At 48.4% G+C, this 13182-nt stretch overlaps 1 protein-coding gene across 2 annotated transcripts in view; it reads left to right on the forward strand.

Annotated features, from left to right (window-relative positions):
• Positions 1-5645, forward strand: part of LOC135899241 (L-sorbose 1-dehydrogenase-like) — a 50576-nt gene extending 44931 nt beyond the window's left edge. For both annotated transcript variants that reach the window (XM_070526906.1, XM_065428519.2), the window contains exons 9-12: positions 529-692; positions 1189-1366; positions 2270-2489; positions 4996-5645. In XM_070526906.1, the coding sequence (XP_070383007.1) occupies positions 529-692; positions 1189-1366; positions 2270-2489; positions 4996-5206 (773 nt within the window). In that variant the 3' untranslated portion in view covers positions 5207-5645. The remainder of the gene's footprint in view (positions 1-528; positions 693-1188; positions 1367-2269; positions 2490-4995) is intronic.
• The last annotated feature ends 7537 nt before the right edge of the window (positions 5646-13182 follow it).

The following is a 13182-nucleotide window of genomic DNA, read 5'->3' on the forward strand; positions in this document are numbered from 1 at the left end:
GGGAGACCATATTCTGCTGGAAGTTTTAGTCACCTCCTTGTACCACTAATTCCAATATTCTTCTATGTTCGCGCAAAATGGAAGTAAAATTTGGGCGTCAAAGTGTCAATGGTACCATTCTTTGAGTCAGTCCTTGTCACCAGTATTTGAGCTTCTTAACGTACTTTACCAAAGTTCGATATTCACAGCCCATGGTGATTATCACCTTTAATATGAGAAATTTTGCCATATACAAATCCAGCAGTTGCCTTTCGTTTCGTTTACTGCATCTGTAATTCCAGAAAGAAATCAAACAATTTCGAGGGGTTAACAACTGCTTTGCAGAAACACTGTATTAAGAACAGACTAGAGGAAACCACGTGAGGGTACTGAAAGCAATACCTTAAGCGTTATAAGTCATGTCCTTAGGGTTTCACATACTTTCCATCATTCCTGCTCTGCGCAGACCACGGCGCCACTGTCTTGTGCATATAGTAACGATATTAGCTCTGCTTTTGAAAATGATGCTTTTGACAATGGTGACCCCAGGGCCATTCGCCGTACCGGCCGCCATCGAGACGGTGGCCTTCGTCAGCACCTCCTACGTCAACGCCAGCCTGGACTTTCCGGACGTCGAAATAGTGCTGCTCTCGGTGTCGCCGGCCAGCCAAGAAGGAGAACGCTTTATGACCGACACCGGGCTCACAAAAGAGGTACCAAGGCGTACTAATAATACCTTGACGGCTATAGGTACAGAACTGACCATTTACATACCACCACCTCCATCTCTGTTCCCTCCTTCCTCAAGGCAAAGCTGGCGTTGTGCCTCTCTCGGTGGCATTTGTCAGCCTGCTCTCTGCTCACTTCCCTCTCAGTTCATTCTGTTTATATTTTGTTACGGAATGATGACAGTCGTGATAATCTCAATGACTCCCCTGAAGGATATCAATGTCGGCCATTCACAACTTGGAAGTGAGCCTGTAATATGTTGTGCAAGCAAACACTATTTGTCCGGAATGTTTCTTCATCTACACCCACTCAGTACAAACGCTTCCACATCCTTTGAGCACGAAAATTCAGTGTGACACCTTGCATTTTTGCAAGTCCTGCAAGAATGCGAGAGCCTCGCACTCTGCTTTGGGGACACAGCGTGAGCGCTCTTTGAACTTCTGACAGATGCCCTGCAGCGGCTCCGTTCGTTTCTCGCAGGCGTACGAGAAGTACTACAGCTCCAAGCGGCACCAGTACGGTTTCCAGCTGGCGCCCATCCTGAACCGGCTGAAGTCTCGCGGATACATCCGGCTGCGCAGTACCGACCCGGATGACGCGCCCATTATCGACCCCCGGTACTTCAGTCACCCTGAAGACATCAAGGTGGCAGCGGAAGGCACGTGACCCTGAACTATAGCTTTACTGAGCGCGAATTCATATCTGGCACGCTAAAGAAGAACTATAGGGTGGCAGAAAATCACTCTAAATTGTCCGTGTAGCAAGCCTTTACAGTGTAAGTGTTTACTTATGAAAAAATGTTGGATACGTGGAGGAGAAAATGACGGCACAAATTTCCGTGTTTGAACCTAGAACCATAACCACAACGTCTGTGACGTGACGTCAGCGCGGCTTAATTTCTTAGCCTGTGTGTGGTGTATACGGGTCGTTTTTGTCGAGAAAAAACTAATCAGATGGAGCTTCGCCGCGAGGTAACCGATTATAGTTAATACGTGTTCAAATGGTCCCGGAAAGGCGCCATTGCAGTTGCTGTTGCCGTGAGAGTGTGTGGGAACTCTAAACTCGATGTCAGTCCGTATTTCGCGTTTCGATCGTGCTTTTACTTGTTTCTCAAGTTCGCATTCACTCTAGGAGAGATAATTTTTGGTAGCCTATATGCGTTATTTACCAAAACAGACGAAATGTTTCTCTTCACCCATTCACGTCGGATTTACACTAAAGAGACCAGCACTGCTCATTGACTTGGCATCGTGCGCTACGCGGCTCACCGGTATTACGCGCTTGTCGCCTCTTCCGTCTCGATGTGCGAGTCACCACCTCGTTCACCCACCTCGCACTGCGTTTCTGAACGAACGCTACCTGAACGACACACGCACAGATTTCCCGCATTGCTCAAATTTCCCGAAAGCAGACGCTCGGGCCGGCTTGTCTTGCAGCGCCGTAGAACCGCCCGTCGCCAACGGCAAGCTTCTCGTCCGAGGGAGAAACGGTGGGCGGATTCAAACCTTGCCAAAACGATCAAAGCGTGTTCGACGGCACGGTGGCGACTTGCGACGCGCAGGCGCCCGCATGGCGGTGGAGATCCTGCGGACCGAGGCGTTCGCGAAGCTGGGCACCAAGCTGTGGAACGTCCCTTTCCCGGGGTGCGAGGAGGCCGGCGAGATGTGGAGCGAGCCGTACCTGGAGTGCCTGGCGCGACACCACACCTCCACCGTGTGGCACCCGTGCTGCACGTGCCCCATGGGGGAGGACCACCGGGCCGTCGTCGACAGCAGGCTCAGGTACGCGTGCGCGCCACGCTCGCGGAACGTTCGGGTGCGTACCTTCCTGTGCCGCCCCTTAAAGAGCTTAGGCGTTTCGGTATTCGTTAATTAATTGATTGATTGGCCAATAGATACTTAGAATGTTTCCTCTGACGAATATACACCTGGACTTGCAAATATACGCATTTTCACACTTTATAGGACATTTAGAAGGATAATTGTTGAACAGGCCGAAAACACATGAGCATCTTCAGTCTTCTGGGCCGTCAGCAATGACAGGACGTCGGCCTTAGTCCCAATACAGAGGCCGAGTAGTGTTGGGTTCGTTCGGTCCTTGAGCAGAGCCAGGAAGTGCCTACTCCTAATGGCCAGCATCAATTGCTGCGTAATGTGTGATCACCTTAAACAAGACAGTTAAGGTATGACGGGTAGTGGAGGCGCGCGACCGTCGGCCTCTTTACGGGAGCCACGTCTCTGACTATTACTGCTTCAACACCAGGCGTGTAAAAGTGGAAAGAAATGTGTGTGTCTGTGTGTTTGTGAACTGGGGAAGGTGGTCACGTGTTAGAGATAGAGAGGGCATGGGAAAGCTTAGAAGAGCGCGTATGTATGTATGTATGTATGTATGTATGTATGTATGTATGTATGTATGTATGTATGTATGTATGTATGTGTGTATGTATGTATGTATGTATGTATGTATGTGTGTGTGTATGTATGTATGTATGTATGTATGTATGTATGTATGTATGTATGTATGTATGTATGTATGTATGTATGTATGTATGTATGTATGTATGTATACTGATTGCCTGCTGGCTTTATATATGGTCGTGATTAACAAAAATCGAGCCCATCTTTTTGTCGTTTCTAGTAGTAAAACATAAATAGCACAGAAACTGGACGTCAAAATGGTGCCGCGGTAGCTCCAATGCTAAGAGCATCGCAGGCCTAATGCGAACATGTGGGATCGTTCCCCACCTGCGGCCAGTTGTTTTTTCATCCATTTTCATTTTCAGTAATTTATCAGTTGTTTATTTCAATTAGTAAGCACAAGTAATTTCCCCTATATGTTTTCCTTCGTTTCTTTGATTGACATAAAAAATTATGGGGTTTTACGTGCCAAAACCACTTTCTGATTATGAGGCATGGGGTAGTGGAGGACTTCGGAAATTTTGATTAAGGTGCAAACCTAAGTACACGGGTGCTTTCGCATTTTGCCCCCATCGAAATGCGGCCGCCGTGGCGGGGTTTCGATCCCGCGACCTCGTGCTCAGCAGCCCAACACCATAGCCACTGAGCTGATTGGTGTATATATATATATATATATATATATATATATATATATATATATATATATATATATATATATATATATATATATAAATAGTACAACTGACGGTGGTCTGCTCTGGCCCACCGTAAGCTGCACTTCGCTCCTTGAAGAGGCAGGACGTGCGTCTAGTGAGCACCTGAACAACACTTTTCAGTGTGGTGAACGCGATTTGAATCAAGAGAGAGAGTAAAACATCTTTATTAATAATATTTGAATGGCGAGAGCAGTGTGGGAGGAAGCCTCAGTCCAGGGTCCCTAAGATGATTCCGGCGATGTTTCCAGCCCGTTGTATCACAGCTCGGAGGACCTCGGGAGGTCCGTCGCGGAGGGTATCGTCCCACGTTGAATCAAGGAACCGGGACTTCAAAGAGGCTCTAGGTGATGCTGACGCATTTCTCTCCCATTCAACGCTTAATAACCACTTTGTTTTTCAGTTACTCACGCACTGCCGCGTAGTGTGCTCAAATGATAAAACGGCATGTGCAGGCTCGCTTCATAAAGGATGCCTTGTAGAACTGATTGTTCCTGAGCAAACACACACGATATGGTGGGCGAAACCGTATCCCACCTGCTTCCTCTTCTTGTCCTCCTCTCATGGAGCATTATCCCACCTATACTCCGTACATCAACCCCCTGTTATCATGGTGCGGTGTGTCTGTATCACCCACCGCGATAACTCACTGGCCATGGCGTTCTACTGCTGTTGAATGCAAGGCTGCGGGCTCGAGTCCCGACCGCATCAACGGTATTTCGATGGAGGGCGAAATAAAGAAAAAATGCTCGCGTACTTGTGTTTAGACGCACATTAAGGGACCTAAAATTAGCTCGGAGCCCTCCACTATGTGCGCGGCGTCGGCCGTGCTCCCGTAGTTGCTTTGGGACATTAAATCCCGCGAGTCAAACGGTAATCCGTATCCCACCTACTCCGCCTTTGATCAACAGTGGTGGAACAGGGAGATGCCGTAACATTGGAGCCAATAACGTTTCGACAAGGCGACTTGACGAAACGCCGGCCCCCATCGTAAAGGATTCCTCGTTCGAGCACCTCTTGACTACAGGCCTCCCTGTTCCTGTGGATATTTTTTTCTCTTTATCGTCCCATTATATGGCCACTGATATATGCCAACTGCTCCTCACGGCACGCCACTGGTATGACTGTCGCTCATTTCTGCGCTGCTCTCGGTGCAGGGTACGCGGCGGAGTGGAGTCCCTGCGCGTGGTGGACGCTTCCGTGATGCCCGCCATCGTGACGGCAAACCTCAACGTCCCGGTGCACATGATCGCCGACAGGGCGGCCATGCTCATACGGGAGGACTACGGGGCCGCCTATCCTTCGTCCAGCCATTCCCGTCCCCGCAGTCCGATCTCGAGAATCCTGTCGTGGGCATCGAGAACGTGAAACGAACCGTCGATTAAAATCACAACGCTCGCCAACCTTCCTTACGTGCCTTACGTTTGCCGTAACGCTCGTGCTTCCTCCACCCCCCCCCCCCCCCCCCTATATACGAGAGACACATGTGTGTGAGAACTCTGTGATGCGTCGTACGATGTTTCAACAACGCATCCGGCAAGTTTTCTGTCGGGTGAACACGTTTCGAGCTGTTTTTATACAGGCAGAACGCTCTATATCTTTCCGTCGCGTCGTCCGAAGAATCGGATAGCTTTGGCATACGTTCGTCAAACCTGTTCTATTCCATTGGATCACAGAGGAATTACGGTAAGGACTCGGAGGAAGCACTATACGTCTTGCAGCCAACCTTCGCAAGCCAATTAACAACCGGTGGAGCCATGCCCTCCACCATTCTACCTCTTGAAAAAAAAAAAAAACATAGGCTCAACATGTGACCCTTCACTCGGCGGAGTAAGGCCAGTGTGCCTGGTTGCCGTGGGAGGTCTATACGCGCATACGTTCGGGTGCTTCGCCAACTGCTCTGTGCACATTTTCTTCAGGTACGCTTGTGCGACTTCGGTCGTTTGTTCCAACGTGTACACATTTATCGTCAACGTTGCGACCTGCGGCCGCCGCACGTTGCTGCCGTGCACCCGTGTGGTCTTTTCGGAAGAGCGTGTAAAACTTATAACCGAGACATTTTCACTTGTTGGGGCGACGTTTGTTGGCTTCAAGTTTTGCTACGTGTAATGTGTTCTCTCCCGGTTCTTTCCTTCCTCGGTGGATCGGATGGTGCGCGGATCATGCGCTGACGATCGTGTTGGCAAAATATGGCGTAGATGCGTGCCTCCAAGGCGGCCCAAAATTCCCAGGAAAGCCCGCGCACCGTCCAAGACAAAGCCACTCTTCCGGCCGGCAAAGGTGACGTCACAGGCGCGGCTCTTCCCCGTCATGAGCCTGCAGCGCGAAAATAGCCGGTACGCTCCAAGGAAGAAAACAAAAAACAAAAAAAGATCTCTGAAGCCTTCTCATGTCTCCAAATAATACTCATCGCCAATGCCGTGCGTTTCCATTTTTTAACGCTGCGTTTTCGGTATGTTCAGGTTATTAACATTAGTCAGCCCTTCATGATAGCACATCGGTGAAATCGGAGTGTTAAAAGGAAGATGGAAATGCGCCCAAGAAAGATGACGTATGCTGTTTGAAGACAAGTAAGCCCCAAGGGATGTGAAAATTTTTTTGAAGATGCCTCGATGCGAACAACTCGTGTATATCGTGAAAGGCAGAGGCACACAAAACCACCTTACCTCTTTAACTGGCAAAGTTTTGCGTAAAGTGTACAATATTTTTCAAATTCTTTATTCGATAAGGTTAAAGCACATTATATGCGTATTTGAAAGTAAATCACGCGTGCGGTTTCTCGTATGTTCACCCGAACTTTTATTAAAACACATCGGCTCTGAAAAAGACACTTTCCCTCAGCTCACGTGTAAGGTTCGAGTATGCTTATTTGAACGGATGAGAGTCCTTCCGCTGTGTGAACATGGAAGACTAGTGAGGCTGTTAAGCGCACGACGCAGACGTGATGCAGAACATTGAAAGAAAAGGCACGAACATATTACTGTCCTAATCTGTGGACATCGTGGCGATATAGGTACGCACACACATTCGCGTATCACCTCTTTTAATAAATCTGTCCGTCACGTAAGATAATGAATGGTTCATGCCCCCTTAAGCTATGGCTCATACCCCCGTAAACGCGGCCTGTCCATTGCGAAGACAGAAAAGTGAAATTCTATGCTGGAATGATGAGTGGCGACGGAGCCACCTGTGGAAGACGAGAGAGAGAGAGAGAGAGAGAGAAGGATATTCTTGAAGATGGGAAGGAAAGGTTGGGGTAAAGTGCAGCGCAGTAACTGTCTCTCAGCAGAGGACACCTCAACCGCGCTGCACAGGGGGTAGGGAATGAAAGTAAGGGGAGAGAAAGAGCACCAGAAACAGCAGCACGCCGCGGAAATGTGATGGAGCTAAAGGCGGTCGGCGAGGCCGACAGCCTCGGCGAATGTCAGGAGCGCACGTAGTAGTGTCCTGTGTCGTGAAGGGCAGCCCGAGGGGTGCAGGAGTTCAGTCACGGTGTCGCACGGCAGGCCGTGCCCACGGTAAACACGACACTTGAGGCATTGTTGAGGAGGATAGTTTTTCTGCACGACAGAGCCAGAAGACGGCGACGACGAACGCGTGAGCAGTGTTTGCGCGGTTGGCAGCGAAAATTCTTTAACAGTCCTTTTTGAAAAAGTTGTACAAAACATTTCTTCAGAAACATATCTGTCCTTATAACCCTTGTGCCTGGGAGCTCTTTGGGTCCCACGTGTGATAAGGGCAGTTCAAGGGCGCATTACAGTTCCCCCGAGCCCAGAGGGGTATATGTGTCATTGAGCTTGGAGCTCCTTCTGCACTATCACCAGGATCGTCCCACACAATGATTTGTTTATGTCAACATCTCGGACTCGTTTCTTTCCAGACTCTACGCAGCCTATGGCTTGGCTCTGGATAGGGTTTGGCTAGGGCCTGGCTATAGCTAAGAATAAAATGCACGACGCGAACTGTGTTGACAAGCGTTACACTCGTCTCCGGCTAGCGCAAAGCCGAGGAAACTGGTGGGCTGGACAAGTACAGCTCGTCCTTAGCGACACCGGTACACACAGCTGGAACGAGCACACCTGGTGGGTTTGGTAGGTGAATGGTTACGCAATACACTTTGCAAAAGAAGAAGAAAAGAAAGAAACAAGCAAGAAGGGAGAAAAAATGTTGACGGTAACTTGAGCATCCTTACGTGATTTGAAGGCGAAAGCATGAGGACTTGTCTATGTTCTCACCTTAAATTAAAGCTCCGCTTAATCCACCTTAATTCATTTTAATCCGCCCTAAACTACCTTATTCCACCTTCATCCAATTTTGAGAGTCGGACAGGTCAGTTGTTTTGGGCGTGGGCCATGGCGTCCGACCGATGCCGTGGCTTGGGACTTCGCAGTGCGAGTCGCAGCAGATCCAGCGCCGGCAACGTGACGTCATCACTTGGTCACGTGGGTTTCGGTACCATCGGATGATAACACCGCCCGCCATATTTTTTTGCTGCATGGAGGCACATAAGGCTTTTAAAAGGAGGCGGCTAAGCTTCGTGGCCTAAAAGCATTTTTTTGAGGCCACGAGAGGGGCGCCTTTGCTGCGGGGAAGGTAGCTCGCTTCCTCTCATCATCAGCTTGCAATGTTTCACTTGCTTTTGCCTTGGTTGCTACTAAATCTCATTTACATATTCATGAGGTAAAACACTCCGCGGACGGAGATATATGCAAACGCTAGTAGTGCGCGACCAAAATTTCCGGCAGGACCTGGTGAGGTGCGCTTTAATGTTGCGTTACTATGCAAATCTGTAATGTGTGATGCAACCTGGCGCACGCACCGCTTACTGCATGATTCAGTGACTGCGCAACTGGCAAGAAAGCTATTTATTTTATTGCTTATCACACAGGCAACAGAAGGATGCCGTTTTGAAACATATCTTGCGCTCAGCGACACAGTCGCATCATAATATATATAGTAGAATATAGAGCACAACAATAATGCTTTTTGGTTAGAAGAATTTAGTGCTCGGTGAATTTCATTCGGTTGCGCATATATGTTTCATGTGTTAGTCATAGATTATTACTATTGGTAATTAGGCACGCTTTAGCTTAAATTACTACAGTGGTTAAGGAAGTCACCTAATCTTTGTATCTCATACAGCTATGACAGTACATAAAACACAACGAAACTGCCAGGCGTGGTTGTTGCAGACCTCGGAGGCGGCATTTTCGCGGCAGTAGAATCTGGCGGTTTAATTTCCGCAGCTGGCCAACTGCATTCTTCTACAACTCTATACTCCTATGGTATTGACGACGAGCTTGCAGACGAGATAATCTACCGGAATGCGAAGAACGGAAGTTCTCCCATGTGTCCCTATACTGGACTGATATATGTGGAAAGGTTCCGATGGTATACTAAAGCTGAACCTCCAATGAGCCATAATGTCTCAGTTGACCTGTGTCTGCCTGCACTCCTGGGTCGTCAAACCGTAAAGCTATTCCAAACTGTTTCTACTACATTTCTGCAATCAGCCCTCCACGATTGGTCAAAACGCATTCGGACTGTGGCCCACATCGCCTGTCTGTCACGCGACGTCAGAACACCACGAAAGCTCACCCCGCCAAACTGACGTGTACGCATAAAATATGGATCATAACGCCGAACAAAACTGAGTTTCTTTCGGAATAGCCGGAGAATGCCCATTTCCGAAAGGAATAGAAGATGTCAGCCACCGATAAATCAGGCAATGACTACTGGGAGTTACCGGGGGGAATAGTTTTGTTTGTGTATAATAAACATTTTAGCGTGGCAGTACAACATTTTCGAGCCCTTTGGCCACGCATAAGGCATCGCTCTGCCAACTCTTCTTCAGTTACCGCGAGCAAGAGGAAGCGGGACAATCGATGCGCCTGCACCACTCTCCCCATCCGGTTATCTCCTTTGCGCTTGCTCGGCTCCACAGAAACCGTCTCCACTTCTGCGTGCTCCTCATCTCTTATCAGCCAAGTAGACAAGTAAAACATGTCAAGGTATACGCAGTGACACACTGTAAAATAATTTACACCCTAAAAAGTGAAAAATGGTGTAAATGCGTCTATAACTCACACCCTTAGGGTGTCCGTCATATAGATAACACCCTTAGGGTGTCAGTTATAGACACATTTACACCCTTTTCACTTAGGGTGTAAACTATTTTACAGTGCATTTGACTCAAAAGCAAAGAAATGTGATGTCCTCTGAATGAGAAGAGCGTTTGAGTGGGTGGTTCAAACGACGCAGCGGGTCATATGACCGCTGGTGAACTATGGGCTCAGTTCTGAGTACGTACGACCATGGCACAAACAGGAACTCCATGTGATGCCTGATCATCCGACCACCCGACCGAGAAGGATTTATTACGCATGTATTCTCGAGCGCTTGTAATCACGGACAATGCATTCACTACGTCTAAACACGTGAACTTTCTGTGTTTCAATTATGCCTCATCTAGAGCCCATGGGGACACCATTACCAAGTGGTTCAGTCGACTGTGATGAATTCAATCCTCTCGCGAGGAAGTTGTAGGTTACCTGGGCGTCGCAGTGCGCAAAAAAATAAATCTGTGCGTGACATCACGTTTTTCTAGTTCCACCAGTCTTCCATTACTTTTTTCTACTTTCACTAAGCGAAGCGTCATTTTTGAACCTGGTTGACTCGTTCGATAGCGCGACAGAGAGATTACACACGCTCCACAGCGCGTGCTTTTTTGTGTTTTTAATTCAAACACTTTTTTCAGAAAAAAATCCCACTAAGGTTACTGGAGTCACGTTACTACACATTAATTATGTGCCTAGGCGGACATCATTGGCAAGAAAACCCGAAACAATCAATTGAATAAATAAAATAATTACAATAATTAACTTCATAGTTACAAATAATCTTTACGGCACACGTTTATATTGGAAAGTTGAAGAAAACTGTCACAAAAGAAAGTCACAGAAGTAGTTTTGTGTTTCGAAATTTTAAAAACGACCCATGTCAACCGATAATTATTTGTTGAATTTAGCTGATTACACACGCTACACTGATGAGCGCGGCCCCCGGTGCCACCCTCCTGTGACGAAAAATGAAGCTGGCCTAGCCTCTGCTGCTGAAGTGACTATGCCTACAATCGGAAGTTTCGCACAGCGCCAGTCAGGATAAGATAAGATATAGGGATATATTATATATACTATGGACAATATACAGGGATATAATGCGACGGCAGCTTCGTGCAGTTCACTCCCATATCTGGCTTCGCATCAGAGAATTTTACGTAATGGGGCTTCCAATTCAACAGGCGGATTCAGGTGGACATGCCCGCGCTCCGAGCCTTGACTTCCTGCGAGGCTCCTGTCGTGTGCTCTGCAAGTATAATGACGGCCAGCGTACAAACGTGCGTCACTGCGTGAGCTAAGCGCGTCGTTCGGTACTTGATGCGAGCATAAAAACTGTGCGCTTGACTTGTCTTCGTGCGTGCACCGCGCAGACAGTAGCGCTTAATGTTTTCGCTACACTCGGTTGGGGCTTCGTCGACTTAACAGTGCGCATTCTGATTCACTTTCCGCTTGAGCAGGTCCCAACAGAACGAGCCCGGGAAACGGTTGTTTCCGGCACTCCGTACGCACGTTTCTAGGTTCTCGAAGTCTGAGGGTAATAATGCGTGTTGCTCGGTGGAAAACAGCGTATTCTCGAACACTGGCGCGGCCACTCAAGCCCTGTGCTAAGAACCACTGTGAATATGAACCTATGGCAGGAATAAAGTTGTTTCCCTCTCTTTCCCTAGATAGAGCCATTGCTTCGTTGAGAAAGCAATTATACATTGTTTAGTGATAAGCTGTTAACTAACACGAGCAGAAACTGTCAAAACGCGTGACATCAGGAGAGCTGTTGCAGTAAACTAAAAGTGACGGTCGCCAAGTATTTGTACCGTTTTGCAGCGAAGCCGTATATGGCTAGCCGATTTGTCCGTCCGTCCGTCTTTCGTTTTCGGCCACCTGCACGCCGAAAACCCCTCCGAAACCCATGCGCATGCGCTAAAGAGAGATAGAGAGAGAGAGGCGCGCAATTTAAAGCCCCTTAAACTTCGTAAAGTAGCGACACTCTCCTCCTCCGCCTTCACTCCTCCTAGTTTTGGCCTCGAGCTCCACCACTGGAAAGGCTGGCGCCACCGTCGGCGTGACGTGCTAGGAGGGATCACGTGGACATAGCGGCCGCGTCGGCTGCTTCGGGAGCGCCGAAGCGAGCTGAAAACGAGTATAAATTCCCTCGTACGCTGCGGTCCTCATTTAGTGGCGAAATTTTCCCCCTTCGAGTGTCTCCTTTACAACGCTTGAAAGCACTACTATGGGTGGTGGCTGCCTTTGAAGGCGCGCAACATGGTAGGCTACTGCTCGGTGCCGCAGGTGCGGACGCACGCAACGGAGCCCGGTGTCAGCCTTATTCACACGTAGCCGCAGGACAAGAAGCTGGGTGAAGCTTGGCTCGCGAAACATAAAACCGACAAACAGTCATCGGCTACAACTCGGGTATGCAGCAAGCACAGACGCGAGGAAGATTTCTGCTACGGCGCTAGGTCTGCGATGTCCGAAAACGCGCACTGAGACGCTCGCCCGAGTCCGCCGCCCGACTAATGTCGTGACGGTTTGGTCTATGAACTTGTCAATGCTATAGATACTGGTAAGTTCACTGGAGTGGAAAGGAAGCGGTAAGACGCACATTAAAAAAAGGCGTGGCATATGGTCATGTTTGTACGTGTTATGAATTAATGTACTGGATTACAGAAAAGAAGCAGCGGGAATCGCACGCTGAGAACACCGATAAACATACAGTGCGACGCAACTCGAGAAATAATATGGAAACGTCCAAGAATTTAGAAGGAAAAAATATTGAATCGTCGCGACGGCACGTCACAGTCCCTGTAGGCGTCGAAGTCTCTACAATGAAATTATTTTTGAACAGCTCTGATAGCGCCCACGCATCAATGGTTGCTTGTATACTGTCAAATGCTCATATTCTGTGGCCTAAAGCTCATTGCACGGTGCGAAAACGCGCGCGTGGAGAAAGCGAAACAGTGCGTGGACAAGCATGCAGACACGCAGTCGGTCGCTGCGAATCTGCGAGATCGCTGCATTGAGGCTTCGTTCTATTACGCTCCATTTAATTATACAAACACTATAAGAACATATTTCACATAATTTGCTCTCAGCGTTTACCTACCTTTCACGCAAGAAGCTGGTTCGGGAGACTTCATCGCGGCGACCGCGCGCAGTGGCGTTCACTGTACGTATTTGGTAAAGAGATAGCGTCTGTAAACGATTGTGTGCTTTCAGTTTGCCCAAGAT

The sequence above is a fragment of the Dermacentor albipictus genome, chromosome 10 (genome assembly GCF_038994185.2).
Source record: "Dermacentor albipictus isolate Rhodes 1998 colony chromosome 10, USDA_Dalb.pri_finalv2, whole genome shotgun sequence".
NCBI lineage: Eukaryota > Metazoa > Arthropoda > Arachnida > Ixodida > Ixodidae > Dermacentor > Dermacentor albipictus.